Source organism: Mchenga conophoros, linkage group LG12 (genome assembly GCF_057382185.1).
Source record: "Mchenga conophoros isolate Kocher_MC1m ecotype Shallow Benthic linkage group LG12, M_conophoros_male_GT1.1, whole genome shotgun sequence".
NCBI lineage: Eukaryota > Metazoa > Chordata > Actinopteri > Cichliformes > Cichlidae > Mchenga > Mchenga conophoros.
This window is the reverse complement of record NC_140537.1, coordinates 17,960,553-17,981,774: the sequence shown is the minus strand read 5'-3', so window position 1 is coordinate 17,981,774 and position 21,222 is coordinate 17,960,553. Positions and strand designations below refer to the sequence as shown.

The 21,222-nt window shown below is 43.6% G+C and overlaps 1 protein-coding gene across 9 annotated transcripts in view; it reads right to left on the bottom strand.

Moving 5' to 3' along the window:
- mef2cb (myocyte enhancer factor 2cb) overlaps positions 1-21,222 on the bottom strand; it is a 68,878-nt gene that overhangs the window by 30,131 nt on the left and 17,525 nt on the right. For all 9 annotated transcript variants that reach the window (XM_085294129.1, XM_085294130.1, XM_085294134.1 and 6 more), the window contains one exon: positions 7,413-7,656. In XM_085294129.1, the coding sequence (XP_085150255.1) occupies positions 7,413-7,466 (54 nt within the window). In that variant the 5' untranslated portion in view covers positions 7,467-7,656. The remainder of the gene's footprint in view (positions 1-7,412; positions 7,657-21,222) is intronic.

Genomic DNA, 21,222 nt, shown 5'->3' with positions numbered 1-21,222 from the left:
TGCGCTCTTTATTCACAACTGAAAAGTGAGCACCCCAAAAGAGGGTCTGCAAGCCCTACAAGAGTGAGGCTGAAGTACAAGTTGTGCAGGTAAATAAGATGACAGGACTGCAGAACATAAGGTCAAGGCGTGCTTTTCAGGGACAGGACAAGCAGAGTGTTGTCTTCCCTTGGTGTTTTGATGCATGGGGCACCGGGGGCAGATGCAGGACACAGCTAGCTGGCGGCCAAGCTCTGTTATCAGCCACTCACTCAGTCACTCACTCTGCTGGGGCCATTAATGTTTCAAAAAAAAAAAAAAAAGTGCAGATGGGACGCACAGTTGGAAGGGGTGTGGGTCTCAGAGGTCCAGATCAGCCGGTCTCAAAGGTGAGGACTGCCGCGAGCTTCACCGCACTCATACAAATGCTTCAATGTACTTTTCAGAGACACGCATTCTCGGCTTCTCAGCTCAAAATGCAGAAAACAAAGAGCGGAATTCAATCAAAGTTGTCTTTAGCCTCATGCTTTAAATGAGGAACTGCGTGCAGAAGCATTTCGCACATATTATAATTTACACATAGTCTGGCTTCAACAGCACCACAGGGAAGAGAATGGGTGCGATTATGAAAAGTTTTAACTGACCAAACTATAACACCTACATAAATATCACATCACACCCCCCCGCGCCTTATCTCAACCTGACACGTACAACATGCTACCTCTAAAACACATACTACTACGCTGTGTGCATACATCCACGAATATAAGACAAATGCACGCAAGTAAACAGAGTGAATGCTTAAAGTCCGCAAAGGTCTTACAAGGCATGGAGGATATGCTGATTTGCACCGTATCAATGCAGGTTTTGAAGCTCAATAGTTGACTTTTCAAGATAACTCTGTTGTGACTTCCTGGCATGATATGATGTCATCTTGCAATACTTTTAGCCTATCAACGTCCAATTTGCTTATGTCACCTCCAGTCTTTCCTGTGCAGGCTTAAAACATCTCACTAGGCCCAAACAGAAGCGGTTAACAGGTACTATGAACCTGTTTTCCAAGTACTTAAAACTAAATCCATGTGAGGTGTCATTGGTTTACAGTCTTTTGAAGAAACTTGATAAAAGATGAAGTTTTGCAATATTTAAACACTTACATGCTATATTAGTAACCAAAGATCAGGACAATAAGCTTAATTTGTAACCCAAACACTAATGTACCTTACCTTGTGTTACTATTTCTAAGTTTGTATGGACTGAACAAATCATCACTTTAAAAAAAAATCATAAACATTTACATTTGCTATACATGCAAATGGATGGATCTGAAATCTGATACATTTCTTTTACTCAATGAGTCCTCTGTCTTTGCTGTTAAAACACAAAACATTTTGTAAACCACCCATATGTCAGTGTGGGTTTAATCTTTGTTTCCTTGGTCAGTGGGTGCTGTTAGTCACATCACTATGTTAATAACAGAGAGAATGACATTACAGTGCCGTGCATGGAACAGTGCGAGTGTGTGAGTGTGAACCCAACTGTGTCTTTTCACAGTATATTGGTAACGAGAGTGTGAAACCTATCTTCACACACATAAAAGCACACATACAAGTACGCAGGAAAAATGCGTTGACTATTTTTGGTCATCGTTGAAGGTAAAGACCTAAACCAATTGGAATGGGACACATTACTTTACAGATGTCTTGGCATGCTAGTCTAACCATATTCAAATTCTAACCCTGACACATAAATTCTTCCCATAAAATATGCAAAAAACGAGTTTATCAGAACTCAAATCTCAGTGATGTCTCAACGTGATGCTTTCTGATTTTCGTTCTTCAATTAAAAAAAAAGAAAAAGACAGAATTAGGAAGTTTGGCCTGAACCTTGCAAAGGTTGAATGAATGCATGTGCAGGGGAACCTCGCAAGTATCAGAAAGTCCAAATGTTACTTCAACAAGCTTAAGCTCCTAAGAGATTACTCAGTTATAGAAGAGATCTCGGCAACGACTACCTTCAAAAGACCCTGTGAAGGACACTAAATCATCCCCACACTTCCACAGCATCTACAAACAATTATTAAGTACTACTCTGGGCATTTATTTACATGAACTAAACTATTCGTAAACTGTACACTCGCTGCAACACACATCTTATTCACTCACCCCTATCCTCCTCCACAAACCCATCCCAGGAGAGCTTTAGACTAATGCACACACACAAACAGACAACCCAGCAACCACTCAGCTGCGTTACCATTAGCTGCCCTGTTAAAGTCTCTCTTTTGTAAATTTTTATTGAACAAATTTGAGTTAATTTGTTTTTGTTTTTCTTTCTTTTTTTTTCTGTCAGCTTGTGAGTTGGTGTGCTATCACCAGAAAATGACTGGTGAAAAAAAAACAAAAAAAAAAGTAATTCAAACAAATGTATAAAAATTTAATAATTTCTTCTCCGCTTGCTGCATTTGATCTGGCTCACATGGAGAGAAACACCCAGGAAAAGCAGAGGGACACAGAGAAAGGAGGGGAGAGAGGCTGAATCTCTGCCACATGGGTGAGAGAAAGACGAGGGGAAAGACGGAGGAGAAAAGAGGGGGCGGACGCACAGGAAGCACATTTGTATGCATTTCCTCTCATAACAGGAAGAGGCCAGTGGCTTCCCCTTCACAATGGCTTCGCTTCTGCTTCCCACCTCCTGCCTGCTTCCCTGGGGGAGGAGGAGGCGAAGGAAGAGGAGGAGTGGGGAGACAGGCACCAAAAAACTGCTGGTTAGCAAACCAAACATGGCCATGTGAAGACACACACATGCACACACACACACATAGATGTCAGTCACCTATGGAGCAGCGAGATTTGACTTGAAACAAACACTTATCCCATTGTCAGGGGCCGAGCAGGAAGACACGAGCTTACGCAAAAGGAATAAGAGGAGCCGAAGACCTTGGCTTGAACTTTGCCTCACAGCCAAGACGCTGTTAAGACAGGCATTACGACAAAAGAGGCTTTGTCCCACCTCTAATATATGCCGTGCTCTTCTCTCTCCTCAAAAACCCCACTCGTCATCCTATCACAGGGTGCACTGTACACCGAAGAGCGGGAGAGAGTGTGGTCCAAACGTTTTGTATCTTAATCCCACGTTAGTTAAAAAATTGCGTGTGAAAATTAATGGTGATAGCTTAATAATGGCAGGTACAACCATAGATGTCTTCAAGTCCACGCCAGTTTAGATTGTTTTTCTTAGCCGAGCAAGTAATTACATCTCAGCATGTTCTTGTTTATGCTGAAAAACCGCAACTGGAAAAGGATATACCCGCTGACTAAAAAAAGGGGATGTCACATTTGCAAGGCCCAAGTTAGTGGTCAGAAAGACAAAAATAACTTTGAAGGGTATAAACTGTCAGTGTGGCACTGAGGCCGAGGCTGTATACTTTATGCAAGGGATGCTATTTTTACTTTTAGCAGATTTTCGCAATAGGAAAATAAGTAAAAACAGGGAACTAATTGGTTTAAACTCATTTCACTTTATCTACATGTGTGTCTGATTGTTCCGGTAATCAGTTCGGAAGAAAACCACATTACCCCATTTTTTATTTTTTATTTTTATTAATACATGAGAACATTTTGGTGAGAGTGCAAATGATCTGCAGATTACGAGCTCATCTGAAAGTTATAGATGAAAAAAAAATGAATAAAACCAAGGCCAAATAAAAAGGCTGGTGTCATTAGCAACAAACTTTTTATGGTATGCCCTCTATTTTTAATTTTTTTTACTTATCCAGCAAAATATGCTTTCATTAATACACAGATTTCTTTTAATAGCTCAAAAAGGGATGAATTCCAGAGCACACAAAGGAAAGGAACTATCGAAAGCTATAACATTGATGCTTTGTAGTGGGGAGAGTGGTTAGAGTGAAGTGACGAACTGGCGGATGAGACAAAAAAAAAATGAGCGGAAAAAATGGGGGAAACAAAGTGAAGGTGAGAGCTTAGCGAGCCCACAGGTTAGCTGAACACACGATAGAAAGGAGTGCCACTCGGTGTGGTAAATGAACGAGATGGTAGAAGGTGGGAAACAGGGAATTAGAGGAGGGGTGCAGGGGTGAGGAGCTACCCTGTGGGCCTCATTATTTTCCTGCTGTTAATGTCACTCGCACATTTTCTCACCCTGGTACTGTTGATTGGAGGGAAGAACGCTTTGTCGTAGAAACAAAAAGACCCTCTTACTACAGCGACAGCGGTGCAGTTAACGTGGCTCTCTTCACCAGAGAGAAATTTTTTTTAAAAACACACCAAAAAACAAAGTCACCGCACTTTTAAAGCTTCTTTTGGCCGAGTGTGTGCTGGTATGGCTGTTGTTTGGGGGAGTTGGGAGATCCTCGTGTTTTACTTCCTGTCACTGATGACCTGATACATGTTTAACCTTTGGCCTCGGGTCCCTTCCCCCATGAAACCCATATGTCCGACACAAAGACGCACACACACAAACACAATGATTCACACAAACAAGTCATCCTAAATTAAGCCCACTGAGCAGACTGGCTGGAGAGGTAACACTAATTAGAGCCAATTGCAACAAATTAGTCGATGCACAACACGGGCTCCAGAGAGATAGATGTGTTTTTAGATGTGTACATGTGCATACACATATGCGTTTGTCACTGCTGCGTTAACAAAGGCTCCAAATGAACCGTCTAAGGTGTGTGCTACGATCGGTCTACGCCCATGGTGTCGACGCGTGCGGGCGCGTGCGCACACCTGTACGTTTAACTTGTGTGCGCCTGTCCATCTGTGCGCGTTTGCAAGCTGGCTCAAGAGTCTGCTCTTTGTGAACAGCCCATGAGTTTATGACACAGGGGGCTCTTTCATGTGCCCGAGGCTAGGAGAGGGTCTGAGTGGTCGGGCGGCTTGGAGCCAGGGCTCACACACTGCTGCCCACTGTCCAGCACTCCGGGCAGCCAGTCAACGCCAGGGAGGCCTGGCCCCTCTGCCACTGCTCTTGGGAAGTGTTTCGGGGCCTGGAGGTGGCAGCCCAAAGTGGCCGCCCAGAGAGAGCCAGGCCCTGTGCCCAATATGATGGTGCAGCTGCATGGAGAGCAGGGGTGAGGAGGCACTAAAGCCCTGTAGGTGGAAAGGTAGCGTTGACAGCTACACAGAGTGGTGCCACTCCAAAGAGGGCTGCGTTAGAAAGAGTGTCATAACCAAGGAAATGTTACAGTCGCTCTATATATTGTATTGAAGGACAATGCAGGAATTGCGCCATATCCTGTTTTGTTTTTTATGCAACTCCCAAAACTTTTGGAAATGAATATTATGGAAAATAACAATATATTTTATTTTATAACAATATTCAAACAAGATCGTAACCTGCTAAGGCTGTAGAAGGGCTTTCAGAAACACGTAAAACACTGAAAGTATGTGAAGAATGTGAGGTCAAAAGCAACACTGCAAAAAGTCCTCTGGTGTTTATTTGGCTCAGGCTCTGGGACATTTCCTCAAAAAGGAAGTGAAAATATGTAAAGCTTGAGCTTCTGGTTTTTTTTCTTTAAAAAAGAAAATTTAAGTTTCTGTGTCTGTCTCCGTCCCTGTCTTGTGATATCCGCCTCTTCAAAACACGGTGATGTCATTTTTATTTTAGGCTGTAGGTTTTATGACATTATGCTCCACAGAACATGTGGTGCTTTCCACATGACTCGATGATATAATATCAGGAGGAATCGAAATCGCTTAAAAGCAACAATGAGTACATAATATCAACGAGCACTCTATGGTTTTAAGGATCAAAACAACAAAATCCTGCGATATATTGATTTTCTTTTCCCAATGAACCCTTTCTCTCTCCTCAGTCTCTTCTCCTGCCTCCTTCTCCTCTCCCTGTAAGTGAAGCCCGGATATCTCAGGCATCGATTTCCCTCAGGTGTCCTTCCTGTCTCCCTCTTTCTCTCCTTTTCCTCAGGAGTCGAAGAGCCCGGGCCCATTCTTAGGTGGGATAAGAGAGGAGGGCTGAGATAACAGCAAGGAGGAAGTGTGGGTGCTGCTGAAACACGATAGTTTTAGTCCTCATCTAAAACTCGGTGACCTCTTCCTTGCTCTTTCTTTGTTTCTCTGCCTGTCTGTCCGTCTGGCTCTCTCAATAACAAACACAAAGATATACCATCTCACATCCTCCATACTTTTCAAAAACTGTCTCTATACATGACTCTTGGTTACACTCTTTCTTTTTATGCTGCATCTGTGATTCTGAGAAACAACATTTCTGATGTGACCTTCTTCGAGTCCAGCACGCAAACTTTCTTACACACTTCCTATTATCTTCTTGTTTCTTGCAAACACACTTGAGCTTAGTCACGACAAGGGCCAACATCTACTTCAATTACTCCCCCGGCACACTCCAATCAATTCACCGAGCCTTTGCTCCGGCCACATATGACTGTTTGAAAAAAGCACATTGTGAAATGGCTCAGAAATACTATTGAGAATGTCACGCGGTGTAGAAGTCTCAAGCAGCATTGAAACGGATTGTGTTCAGAACTGTGTGTGTGCTGGTGTGTGTGTGTTTGACCTGTGATCCGGGGGCCACATTAGCAACGTATGGATCCAATTGGGCTGCCAGGAAGCTGACAAAGTGTCAGTGGTCAGCTATGCCACAGGAAGTGATCGATTGTGGGCCTCAAGGGCAGTGAGAGAGCTCTGTCTCCTGCCTGAGACAGTAGTGTCCACAATTTATTATCCCAAGTCTCAAGTGATGCCAGCTGTCGTTAAGAGGATTCTTTGACTCTTAACATTGGTTGTTGACATTTTGTTTTAAATTAATGTGTATTATTCTAGGCAGAGGAAAGCTACAGCACTTCCACTGTTACTGATTTAGCTCGAGAAAAATAGCATTTCAGTGTTTGCGTCCCAGTGTGTCATTTCAGACCATCCCGAACCCTCTGTTTGGTTGTTTGTTTATATTTTCCTCCACCCTGCCTCACTGGTGGTACCACCCTCTGCCCGGTAATATTCCACTGGCAGGGAGCTAAACAGGGTGGCATGGTGTGAGGGCTTGGGTGTGTGAAGGGTGCTTCAGTTGAGCGTAGGCTGCACCCCTCAGACTTCTCTGCGATATGCAGAATGTGCTTTAAAAATCCCAACAGTTTTAAAGCAAAATCCATTTTAGGAAACACTGTACACTCCTCGTGTCCTCACACTGGATTGTTAGATTGAAGGGAAACAAACATTGCTATTCTAAGCTGATGGAACTCCTCCACCAAAAGCAATATCTGTACTTTCCCTGCAAGGACTGCTCTGTCTCCCAGCTCGCATATTGCCCAGACTCCCAGAAACCTTCATTGTTAAGAGCTATGTGGGGTGTAGGGTGTTTCTCCTTCCTCCCTCCTCCACCCTTTTCTCCCCCATCCTCATACTCATCCATCCTCCCATCCCCCCGGGACTTACCTGTCTGTTGCGTTCATCCATAATCCGCGTGATCTGAATCTTTTTCCTCCCCATCGTCCCCGTCTCTTTCTTTCTCTCCTCTTTCTAAAGAACTTCAAGCTTTCTTCTCTCTTCTCTTTCTTCTTCTCTTCTCTCTCTCTCCGGTTCTCTTCACGTTTCAGCTCTTCCTTTGCTTTGTCTTTTCTTCTTTTTTTTTCCTGCTTTCTATTTGTTTCAATCAACTCAAAGATTCCAGCATCTGTACCTGCAAGACAGAAGGGAGGGGTCGGGGAGAATAAGCATTAAATGAAATGAAATATGGCAAAATACTGAGAGGGAAAAAAAAATAATAAAAGTGGCATCGTGGCAGCCACAAGGGAGGGTGAAGAAAGACAAAGAATCTGTCAACAATGTTGTGAGAACCGCTGTGTTTTTCACTGTCGATATCATGCAAATCAGTTTTTGCATTTTTTTTTCTTCCTAGGCACCGACTATGAGAGGAGACAGCACTGTCAGGATCTCGCCTCGTTCACAGAGAGTTTGACAGTGTTTTGGAAGTGCCGCTAACTTAAACGCTCTAATCACCAACACTGTAACATTACCTCCACACTGAGAAATACATTTTGTTTCTTCCCATGAAACTGCACTGTATTGACAGTGGAGCTGCCAGCCGCGACTTTTTTCTACTCTATCTGCAGCTCATCTCCAAAATGGCAGATGCGATATGCTAGGATAGTATACAGATGTAAAAAACGAGGACCTAAGAGTGTTGCCATGTTCTGGTAAAACAAAGCCTTTGTAAAAATAAGTAAAATGTGGCAACATAACAGTTTGATACACAATGGTTTCTTGGAGAAAAAAACCCTTGCATGTCCGGAAGATATTGGAGTAGCCAATAAACGCGTGCACAGTTTAATGTGAGTGTACCTGTGTTCCAGAGGTGCAGGCCAGCAGCTGAAGCGCCGGACTGAATGGGCGGAAGAGCAGAGTTGCGCTCTGAAAAGTTTGCATGACTGAGCGACTGTGTGTGTGTGTACACGTGTGCATGTACATCTGTGTGTGTGCGTGCGCATAACTGTGTGCTCTTGTGTGAGCTTGGCTAAGCCAGAGCTCCAGTGCATCTCTCCAGAGTGCTAAAGTAGGCCAACCCAATCTATCTCAGGGAGGAGCAGAAGAACTGTTGTTGTGTTTTCTTTTGACAGTAGAGGTGATAACGTCCCTCGTTATGCAAATGAGCATCCCATTATTTAAGCTCAGTGCAATGCAGGGGAGCTGTCAACGCCGTCACATGAAAAAAAAAAATAAAAAAATCCTCCATCTACCCTGCCTTTTTTTCTCTACTTTCCCCTTCTTCTCTCTTCTCTCCTTTCTGAACCAGATTTCCGGCACCTGGCAGCACAAGCATCAGACATTGATGTGGAAGACGACACCGCTTCACCAAAAGACATGTCAGTCTCAGTCTCTCTCTCTATCATTCTCTCTCTCTCTCCTTTTTCTCAAACACCCTTGCTCTTTTCCTCACTCTCTCATATTCTCTCCTTTGCGCACTCCTGCACACATACCTGCACATTGTAATGCACTTCCTTTCCTTTTTTTTTTTTACCTCCTGCTAACCTGAATCCATGTATTTATTGAGTAACATGCACAAGAAAGATCTGAACCCCTCAGGTGAATGCAGCACATTGCTATGCACTTGACCTTTTTGTGCTAGAGTAGGACATTGATAATGAAAACTCATAATAGAGACATCCAGGGATGCAGTGGCTCTTAATGACAGACCAAGGCCTGTAGCGCAAGCAAGGCTGTAGCTATCTTTTCCATTTGCAGCATGAAATGCAGGCTCTGTGCTTTATTCACGACTCAAAATTTAGAATCCTGCATTATAATTGAGGCCTTCTCAGTGTATGTATGCGAAACACGGATTTGGTAAGTATATTACATTGTATTAAAGAAACAGCATTGCATTGATTTTTATGGATTTTATAAGATTGCCTGCCAAAAATGTCCATCACACAAAAACTGAAAAAAGTGAGACAATACAGTCTCAACAATAATGAAATGCATGACAAAAAACTTCCTGAGATGATGGTTTGGAATACACCCACTCATGGAAGAACTGAGATACGAACATAAATGCGTCATTTGGCAGTTAGGACAACAGCCGGACTGCACCATCATAATAATAACAAGATCTAAAATAACTCTGTGGCAGCTCTGAAGAGGCTATCCAAAACATTTTAGCATTGCTCTGTGCAAACACACCCATCCGTAGACAGACACACAAAGAGCTGCCCTGTGGAAGAAAACAAAAAAGGATGTTGTCAGACAAACTAGGATTACAAGCCAACACTAAGGCGCTTGGCACAAGACAGCCAGACAAGGATATCAATCAAGCCAGCGTACCTCAATCACAGGCTGACAGCATCATCCCCTCCCAGTCTTTGTACTCAACACTACCCAGTCCGGGCATCGCTCCAAACAAGGAGGCGTTACCTTCATGATCCCTGCCTCCTGGCCTGCACCTCCTCCGTGTTCCTCCCACAGCACGCTGAGCAGAGTTGAACCTCTCAATGTCAACACCCGCTGGGGCAACACCTTAGGCCTTACGTAACATTAACACTAAGATTAAGCTCGTGTCCTGAACATTTAATCCCCGCTTTTGGCTCTGAGCACCAGCCAACGCTCCCTGAGGTGAAGCTCTGCTGCTGCTTACCCCCATGTTGGTGCCTCTTAACTTCACCCAGCCTCCTTCCCCATCCCATCTTTTTCCTGCTTCCTTTACCTCCTCCTACACAACAACAACAACAACTCAAGTTGCCCCCCCCACTTCCCCTCCCCACTCCTGCCACCACCCCTCACTTTTCCTCACACCCACCCCCGTCCCTTATGGGTGCCAGGCAGCTCCTGGGTAAAAAAAACAAAAAACAAAACAAAAAAAAGAACAAGTGCCCACTTCCCCATTGCGTTCCCTTCCCCAGCGCTGGAGAGATCATCGGTTAACTTAACAGATTAGCAGTGAATCACTAAATCCAATTTAGCCTCGTGACGCCAAGACAGTGAAGTGGAGGGGAAAGCAGGAAATAAGCACTGCTTAGTGAACGTGGTCAAGTGGGACAACACAGTTGTCCTTGGCAGGAATGTCTTGCAAGGCAGCGACACTGACATCTGACCTTGACAGGGCAAAGAGGATGAGAAAGAAACAAAACAAAAAAATGAAGACACATGGTGCAAGACAGCAGAAAAAAAAAACCAACCTAGCAAACTTGCACATTAAGCCAATTTACTAATCCCGAAGCAGGCAAATAGGGAATGAATCTGTGGGAGATGAAGAATAAACAAAAGAGCTCCGTTATACTCTGTAGACTTGTTGACTAGCGGTATGCCTGTATTCACACTAATGTGTGGTAACTGGAAGGAGGCCGGGGTGGGCAAATGCTAAGGTCAGAGGGCACGCCGGCACCGAGCGTGCTGAAGGACGACGGTTATGCCTCTGCCGGTTTTATCGTATCTTCGAGCTTTAAAGGTGACAATAAAAAGAGAAGAAGAGCACTGGGAGAAAAACAGAGAAATGGAGAGAAGCATAAAGAGGGATCTTTTGAACAGGCACCAGGCCTCTCCAGGGGGAGGGGAAGAGCTGTGCCCACGACCCTCCCATCTGTTAAGCAGACGGATGGAGAGAGAGAGAGAGAGAGGGAGAGAGCCAGAGAGGGAGATATGAAGGTTGGGGGAGGATGGGAGAGATGGAGAGAGAGGAGCAATTCAGCACATAGATCTAATGAGCATTTTCTCTCTGTGTCTCAGAAGTGTAGCTGAGAGGACAATGAGAACATATACACTCAGTGCACCACAAGGCTTGATTCTAGGTCGCCTCTCCCAAGTGTTTAGTCACTAAAAACTAATATACAGCACATGGCACTTTTTCACATTCTAATAGACGTCTGTAGGGTGCTTGTTAATGTGGCTTTGTTATTGAGGACATACACTGAAGATGACTTCTTTGAATCAGGGGGCAACAAAAAACAGGAACTTTACTTTAACTCATGCTCAGGGCTAATTCATCATTTTGAAAGACAGTTTCAGTTTGTGTTTTTTTTTCCCCCTTTTTCTGTGAATGAGGTGGATGGACGTGGCAATAAATAAGGAGAAATGAACACACGATCCACTTCCAAGAACTAAAGTTGTGCACAACCATCTGTTGAGATTATTTCTGCATTCAGAGAATTTCTGTGAGAAACGTAAAAACAAAACTGGGGCAACTGTAAATGAACTGTGTGCACAAGTGCAATGCCAGTGTCCTCCGTCCCTCATGGGAAATGTGGTTGTGAGAATTTGAAATAACATCTTACACTGCAGTAAGTAAACCTTTTAGGAGGTGTATGGTACATTTAAATAAACGCTCTCGTTTTTAAATAAACTCCCATTTCCTGGAAGACGAGGATAGAAAAAAAAATGTTTTAATACCATTTTACACAAAACAATCTCAACGTCAGTACACACTCGCGGTGCTCGATTTGTACGCGAGTTTTTCTGTTATGTAGGAAACTCTTTTTTTTTGGCTCAGAAACTGTTTTCATTTTTTCAGTGTAGATTTTTCGGAGGTTTCTTTCTTGTGTTTTTGCTGCAGCTATGTGCATGTTTGCATGTTAAATGTGCACTTTGTGCATTTGTACTTTTGATTTGGAAATAGCAGCAGACAACACTTTATCTTCTGTAAGGCGAGAAGAAGGCATAACAGCAGCAGAAATGAGAGGCGGGGAAGAATCAAGCAAAGGAGCAAGTTGATGGCTAGGCAGGATGGAAAAAAAATGTGTATCAGGTCTCATTGTGCCTCTAATGTCATTACAGGCAGTGACTCCTCTATGTGGCACGCCACGCTCCCCATCTGTCAGAACAAGATAGGCAGGGTGACGAATGGCTATCACTGCCACCCCCCCCCCCCCCCCTCCCTCCCTCCAGAGTCTGTATCTTTTTTTGAGTGAAGGGGGAGGCGAGTGACCTAAACCTGGGCGGTAGCCCACACGTAGGTGGGCCTCTATGGTTTTGAATCTCAGCAGATATTAGGGCTAATTTAACATGTTAGCAGCTAAAGAGATTAGCAACATGTACATCTGGGGATTAGAGTGATAGCGGTGGATCATCTTATAATGTGTTCATTCCTTTTTTTCTTCTTCTTTTTTTTTTCCCAGTGAGCATTCGAGCTAAACTTGAAACTGAGAGGCTGCTGTGTAAGTGTGCACGTATATGTGTGTTGGAGGATATGTCTTCACCTGTCTCTCTCTATTAGATCATGGTTTAGTTGTATCATTACCGAGACAGGGACGCTTTCTCATGTATTCTATTTTCAATCTCTAGGTGCCTTAGAACTGAGACACCCGTCTATTGATGAGGAGCAAAGTGAGCCACTAGTCTCTGATTGGCACAAGTTTTAGACACTCTCCCAGCAACTTATAGTGTGAGAGACATTATAGAACAAAGTAAATAAATATTTATAAATATATTTTAATAAGTCCTCAAGGTGACGTCTCAATTCCTTACCAACCCCACTTTAACTTAAAACCTAATACCTGAATTTCAAACTTCAAACTGATTTTTACAACAGTAGCACTGCCTGGTCTCGAACGACGGAAAGACGGGAAGTAAACACAGATACGCGGGGAGGGGGAAGGATGTGACATCAGCAGACATAGACAATCAAAGGTGCTGAAGGTCTTTCCTTCCCCAAATCGCAGGGTAAGAATTAGGGTTCAAAACTCAACTGCTACGCTCCCCTCTCATTTCCAGAGGACAAATGAACAGAAACCATGTTTTTCTCAATACGAAATACTTCAGGCCTCAGTTACTTCTAGTTCCTCAAAACGTGTCTCTTGGTTTTGTAAGGCTATGACATATTTTGAAGGAGTGTGGGGGCGGGGTAGGGTGGGGGGTTATGCAGGAACTCATGAATCAAAGCAAAAGGCAAAAAAATAAATGTTGAAATCATAATCTTTCTGTGACGCATCAGACGAAAACACTCACTGGTTTCAACATTTTTGAACAAAAGAATTTGTCAGGTTTGTTATGAGTGCATTTTTAGTTGTTCTTGGTTGCACACCCCCCTAAACTTTTTTTTTATTTTTTACTTTTGAACACATCTGAGCATCTTTTGTGATAAATGCATACCTGTGAGGGGAGTGTCAAAATATCCCCATGAAGAAAAGTACCTTGATGCGGTGAACGTCATTCTTCTTTATTCATTCTCTGTTTACTTTGCTGTGGCTTTCATCACAGCAGCAAACTTTGCCAAACATTTTCAAATTAAATTAAGGCATTAGGATTATAAAATAATTTAGAGAGTGAATGTAAATTGGAGGACTAATGCATAAATGATGATGTGTCTGTTTTTCGTGTAAACTACAAGAAAGCTTACAGACATGTTTAATTGTGAAAGCGTTTACGGATGCTCCCACAAGTAATGTGTCTATATAATCACTTTTGCATTTTTCTAAAATTTTAAAGTATCACATTGATATGATGAGTGAATAGAAATGGAGGCGACAGTGTACAGAGGTCTGCCCTTCGTTTGGGCAGCTGTACGTCTCACTCAGCACCAGGAAATGCAGGCCTTGGGCCATCAGAGCTGCAACGCAGATAGGTAGCCATCCGTCAGAGCCAGTACGGAGACAGGTGAGAGCCATCTTTCCATAACCTAATGCTGCCTGCCCCAAGGACAAAATGATTTGACACGATGCGTCAACCCCTCTGTTTGAAAGGAGGCCAAGGGCTGTAAGCAGCAGCTGCTAGGCCAAAGGTAGATGAGCAAACAGGCCCACACTAAAGCTAGGTAAAGCTAGCTCGACAGCAACAGGGAGATGGACTGGCTGTTGTGGCTCAATTCTCAGCAGCTTTTTGTTTTTTGTGACTGTGACTTACGAACATCAGAGATATATAAATACATTTTGAGGACCGCGGCTCGCCACAAACATACTCTTGAACCAAGCTGGAAAAAATGGTATCAGTGAAAAAAGGAGAAGAGAAGAAAAAGCAGAAGCATAGGCAAGCCACATTTTGGAGAGGCCCCGGAAAGACTGGAGTGAATCACCATTTCGTACATTCAGTCTTTCCGTGGCTCGAGCATAAGAAGTGACAATGGCTGAATTAAAGCATAATGCATAGATAGAAGTTATATATTTAAAAAAAAGAAAGATTAGCTTAAAAGAGGTGACAAAGTACCCAACAGATCAGTGTACAGTGTGAGAGGCTGAAATTAGAGGTATCAAAATGGTTTTGAATATGGAAGTGGTGCTGATTGTGGCGATACACACATCTGATGTTTAAACACAAATAACTTCACTAGGTTTCACTTTATCATCACCACCACAGTTTCTTTCACTTCTTCTTCATCTCTCTCTCCCCCTCTCTCGCCCTTCAGTCAGCATTAACCACTGTCTCAACTCGCATGTTTCCACGTTTACCGAAGGACCCAGGTGCGACCAACTGCTGACACTAAAGGTACAGGAACAGAAAATTAATGCACACACGTGCTTAAATGACCACACTGTCACAGGACAAGGTCTGCGTGCACGGATAAGGAGTTACATGCTTATCTGGATTTAGAAGAATACAAGTAAAACCATAATGAACAATAAGCCAAATGTAACAAAATTGCAGTAGAAACCCTTTAGTGAGCACACCCAGCCCCCCACAGGAACAGCCGGGAGTCCTGTCACTAAGAACACAAAGCACTGACATATTCACCCAATTATGTACTCTGCCGAGTATGACAATGTCTCGGGATGTTAGCAATGTTCTCCAGTCGGAGGGGAGGGGAGAAGGGCAGAAACTGTGTGTATGTGTGTTTTGAGTCAAGAGGTTTCAAACTGAAGCTAAGGCCTCATTACTGCAGGGGCTATGCTTACTCCAACCCTGTCTCCTAGGATTGAGGTTTATATATACAAGTAATTTCTAATAGTGAATACATTTTGAAGAAAATTTTGCCCCTAATCATAAGAAAGAAATAGTGTCTGTTTGGCTGGACATGTCAGTAAAGATTTGAAAGTTAACCCGGTTCCTTTATTTATCTCAGCCGCAGAATGTAACAGGTCTTTGTCTGAAGCAGGCTTGTTAATGAGACAAACCTTCGTTTCCCTTGACTACGTTAAAGTTACTTCACCAGTCTGTTAGAGGACAGTGACTCATTCTGGATAAAACTCAGAAAAACAATTGAGTACTTGGCACTCGCTTATCTCTACCAACACAGAGACGGTCATCAACCAAGGGACCTAAAACACTCACACAACAGCTGTAGCTGAACTGTATACGACACAGAGCAGCCAGCTTAATTTTAAACACATCATGCAGCCATTTCAAATTAAAAGTTCTTTTAATAGAAACAACCTATTATTTATTTACTTTGTTTAACTGAGGCTTTTATTGTGAACATGCAACAAGATTAAGGTGAGAGACGGCCGGCCAACATTCTGGGTTCGGCCTTTGTTCCTGTCTGCGGCGGTGCCCGCTCAGCAGACACAGAGGCACGGCTTTAAATAGAGCATCCTCTTTTAATTGAGGAAATATTACATTAATAATTTTTTATGTGTATTTTTAGATACTAGCAAAACGTATCGATCTGGTTGAACAGAAAAAATGTCAGCGCCGGTTAGGAGCTCTTGCAGCACTCATAAAAAAATACAGTTCTTGAACAGCTAGATTTAATTCGCTCCACACTGAAAGCGGTAAAAGAATTTGCTCCAATAGGATATAATTTCTAGGGCGACACGAGTTGCTGACTTATAAGATACAGACAACTTCCCATAGCAGTCGCGTGCCCCAACTCTTCACCCCACACTGTATCAAAGCCACACATCACGGTGAAGACAATCCACTGATGATTTCATCACACCCCCCACCCTTTAGTCTTCCTCTATGCCACAGTATTCTAATCACCCTAATTAAAAGCTTTGTTCATTTAGAAATCTCTGATGACAATTTGTTTCACTCTACCCTACAGCAGTGGTGGCTGTGAAGAGAGGAGAATTAAATTTGATCTTGTGACAGCAATTATTAAATGCTCCCTCCTGGCCTCAATTAAGGCCTTCAGGCTAATGCTAACATGGCTAACCCTCACGCAACTGCAAGGGGCCGAGTGCAGTTTTGTTCACCAACTTCATACTGTCACCCAGTTTGTTTGTGTGTACATATATATATATATATATATATATATATATATATATATATATATATATATATATATATATATATATATATATATATATGTGTGTGTGTGTGTGTGTGTGTGCTTCAGTTTGGTAGCTATGGAAATGAGAAGTCGCTTATGGGCTGTTATCTCTTTTGCATTTTGTTGATGGGAAGAGATAAATAGAACAATTTCCCTTTTTGAGGTTGTTGGAACTAAGTCAGCATGTACAGACAGGCAGACCTATGAGGAAGCTGTGGAATTTACTATTTTTCCTTTTCTCGCTTCATCAGCAAATTTAGAGTCCACAACGATACCATTATATAAAACGATTATATTTTTGTCCTCCGCGACGAACGAGCGCCGGAGCTGACGGTACATCGGCACCTCTCCCGTAGCTGCGATGCTCCCAGCAGCGTTACATGTCATGGTCACAGCCTTGCGGAGCTGAAATGGGAGCCACAGCTCCGCTTTGACTCTATGCACAGTGTGTGGGTAATTTGCAGAGAAGTAGAAGGTTGCACACTTCAACAAGCATGTCCTTCATAGATTCGACCTTCTGTTTTTCTTTTTTCTTTTTCTCTTCCTCCGGTCCCTGTGCTCTGCTAGGAAACCAAGTAACCTAGATCATAAAGTAGGGAGAAAAAGAGTGAGTAAGAATGAGAGACAGAGGTAGAAAAAGAGACCGAGAACACGAAACTGCATGACAGACTGGCAGGAGACAGCCACATTATTACACCCTACCACTAACAACACTTAAGAACACACACACAAAAAAAAGAATACAGAACACACTACTTGGATGATGTCATTTTTTTTCTTTCTTTCTTTCTTTTTGTTACCGCAAGCTGATTGTGCTGATTATTGGTGAGCATTGTTTCCCTGTTGATGCTGAGCATCATTAAACAGAGATTGTTCCATTGTAAGTGTTTGTTTAAGCATGGCTGGTTTAATGTTTCCAGGCACTGCCTTTTCACCACAGACACACACACACACATGCACACACACATGCTGCTCAATGTAAACCTGAGACACAAGCTGTATGTGCCGCATCTATAATTTATGCTACTACTGGGCTTTTGTTTTAAGCCTCGAACGTAAAGACAGCCGTAAACGCAAAAGTGAAACAAAGCACTGAAAATGTGTCCAGTCTCATAAAGAAAAGAAAAACAATACATACATATATATAACGTGTAACGCGCACAACTGCGTAACGCGAGTCTTTTCCACCACACAGCCTGAACTCTTCTGCTCTCACAGAGCGTTACAGTTCCCAGGGGAAGGGTGGTGGCGGTGGGGTGCATGAGGCAAAAGGTTGTATGGAGTGTGGAGGGCGTGTGGCGGCATACGGTACCTACAGATCAGCCTCTGTTTAGGGGAGTGGCCCCACCAAGGCTCGAGCCAGGCCAGACCCAGTCCAAGCCTCTCATTAGTCATCGGCTGGGTGCCGCGCTCCTTTTTGGAGTGGTTAAGGGGGAACTGGTGAGGGTCTGGCTGTTCCACTGTACTCCACTCCCAGCACCATCACAAACCGACCTCATCAAAGTGAGCGCTCGTAATTTGTCACAGAAAGCAGCCAATTAACATATGTTAAGGGAGGAGGGAGGAGAGGGTGAGTGAAAAAAGATAGCGTGTGATTAAAGAGTCTGCACAGCTGCACAACATCAAGATGGCAAAGTGAGGTTTGAAAGAGACCTCAGACCCAGTAATCTGATAAAGCATACTGTTACTTAACCCTCATAAGCAAGAGCGAGAGAGAGGGACAAGGAGAAAGGGGAAGAATGAAATAATAGAGACAAACAAATATTAAATTACTGCTGTGAATCTACAAGCTTTGGCAGAGTGCCTCTGCTCTCAATATGTGGCCGACTGTGAAGGCCGCTCTATCACACAGAGCTGACCACTCCCGCCAAAGCGCCACTGCCGTTTGACCACACTCTATTTTTAGCTCAGCGCTCACCATTGTCTTTGACGTAGCTCACACTTACGCTAGATTCTGCCAGGAATTTTTTTTTTGTCCTTTTTAACTCTTTGTCTTCCCATGAAACGAAAGCTGTTATTTCATTTATACTTTTTTCTTCTTTTTCTGTCACAAAGTCTCATACCAGTTGCTTACATTCTGACTTGTTTGTTTGCTTTCAAATTCTTGTTCCTCATGGTTGGTTTTAAAACGTGCAGCGCGCCGATATTTATGCATGTGTGAATGCCTGTGTGCGGCTGCATGACTGCGCCTCGGCAAGCGCACGCGCGTTTATGCGTCTGTTGTTGTTGTTGTTGTGGGGATGTCTTGTGAAGTGAGCTGTGTGATATTCTGCCTTGTTGTTGGATACGGTGGCATGCTGAATGCATTAGCAGCGCGCGCTGATGCCATTCTGTGTTCTGTCGTCTTTCAGCCACCTCTGCCTTGTCTCGCTCTCTGCGGCGACTGATCACACGTCTTGACAAGCGAGTTTGGGTCGTCGTCTGCGTCGCCATCTTTTTCTCTACGTGGGCTTCAAGTTTTTTTTGTTTTTTGTCTTTTCGTTTTCCACCGGGGAAAGGAAGAGAAGTGTGGAGTTAGCTTTAAACAAATTTGAATGTTAAGTTGTTGGGGAAATCCCCTGAATAAAAAAAAGACAGAAAACAATTCTTTACTCCTTGTATAGTTACTTGAGAACATTTAATTATAAATTATTTTTTATCATCATCATCTTCATCATTATTATCTCGTTTTTCAATTGAAAATCGGAAATGAAAATGCATAAACGGATGGCAGAAAAGCAGAACAGGCATTCTATATAAATCGTGACTTGCTCCCCCCCTCTCTTCTTTCTCTCTTTTGCACTCTTATCCTTGCCATCGACCATCAGTCGTTATTTATTTATTTTTCCTATTTGGGGAAATAATGGGCTAAAGTGGCGGAGCGGAGGAGCAGAGGAGTGTGGGATGGAGGGACAGTGAACAGAGGGGCAGAGGCGGGTTTGTGTTTTGCTTCGCTGGGCTTGTTTCTTGGTTGAATTTTTCTCCTCTCATCGGCTTCGCGAGCTGGTGGATCAGTGAAGGACCTGGCCGCCTGGAGAAACCACCACCCCCACCCCTCCACCCACTCCCTGCACTCAAATCCCTCTGCTGTGAGCACAGCTGCACCGTTCACATAACCTCGCATGTCCCCCTCCCACCCTACCCCTGCCCCTCACCCCCTCCGCTAATGATAGCAGAGCACGTCCCCTCCGCAAGGCAACAGCTTTTTCCACTTCACGTACATACACACATATTCTGCTGTGCACGCCCTCAAGAGCGCTGGACACATGCATGCACAGACCAACGGGCACGACATGCCCCTTTTTCCTTCTTAAGGTTTTTCCCTTGATTTTTTTTTTCTCATATCATTCAATTCCACCCACCCTCCACCCCTCCACTCCTTCTCTGCCCTGAGAAAAATCCCCCAGCCTTATGACCCAATGAAGGCCTGAGAACATGCACAAGAAAGCACACACAGATACACACACACACTTAGATGAACCCTTTAACTGCAACTGCCCATTTTTCTCCCTCTGTACAACTTGCCACAGCGAGTGACCTGCATCACAGCTGTGTGTGGGAATCTGAGTAGGAGGGTGTGTTTGTAGGAGGATTGAGTGTGTGAATGTATGTATGAGCACATACCTGGACACGTCAGTGTTCACACCACATATGCTGCGTCTATATTTCTGCATAACTGGCTGGGCTATATGTTCACTATATGTATGTATTATCTGCTGCGGGCCCACGTGCGTGCACGTAAGCGGCGGCGGAGGGAGGTGAGGGCAGTTCTGGCCTTCTGCAGCACCTACTGTGCATTATCCCAAATAAACAACTCATTACACGTGTATTTAACCAAGGGGAACTGGCGAGTAGTGGAGGCTAATCCCCGTCATCGTTCCCAGCGTTCCTTTTCTGATTAGGCTACAGGGAAGTGGAGCCCAAGAAGGTAGGTTGCTTGGTCGGTGCAGGAGGAGGAAGAGCGAGAGGGTAAGAGAAGAAAGAAAATCATTTAAGTTAACTTCCCACAAGTGCCTTTCTTAGTTATAGTATCCTTTCTCCCTCTCTCTCTCTCTCTCTGTCTCCTGCTACCCTCTCGCCTTCTCTCCGTTCTTCTCCCTGTGGATTTTGCATCGCTCTTCCTTGTTTTCGACCATCTCTCAGAACTGGGTCATCGACAGATTGTGCGGCACCATTTTGAAGAACATGGGAGGGGAAAAAAAAAAAAACACGTTCTTGCTGTGAGAACAATCCAAGGTTTCTTTAACAAGTACCCCGCTTATCAAATTAAGCTGTCAAAAGCACATTAATAACAGGCAGCACAATTCTCTTCACAGAGAAAGGGGTGGGGGTGGGGGGTGGGTGAAAGCGCATTCGGGAAAAAAAAAAGATTTCTCATTCGCTGTGTAAAGAGACAGTCAACCAAGGGCAGTGGAGCTTTTTAAAGATTTCTCCCTCTCTCTTTTTTTGTCCCACTTATAATATGATTATGGGGTCCCTATTATGAGGGGCCAAGATGCAGAGTGTCACTCATTTAAAGGGTGAACAATATCTTGGGTTAGAGTGTAGCAGTGATGACACTCGTGTTTAAAAGAATTACAGATGAAAGAGCATCTCGGGATAATAATGTCGTTTCAAAAGCAAACAATTAGATATGGG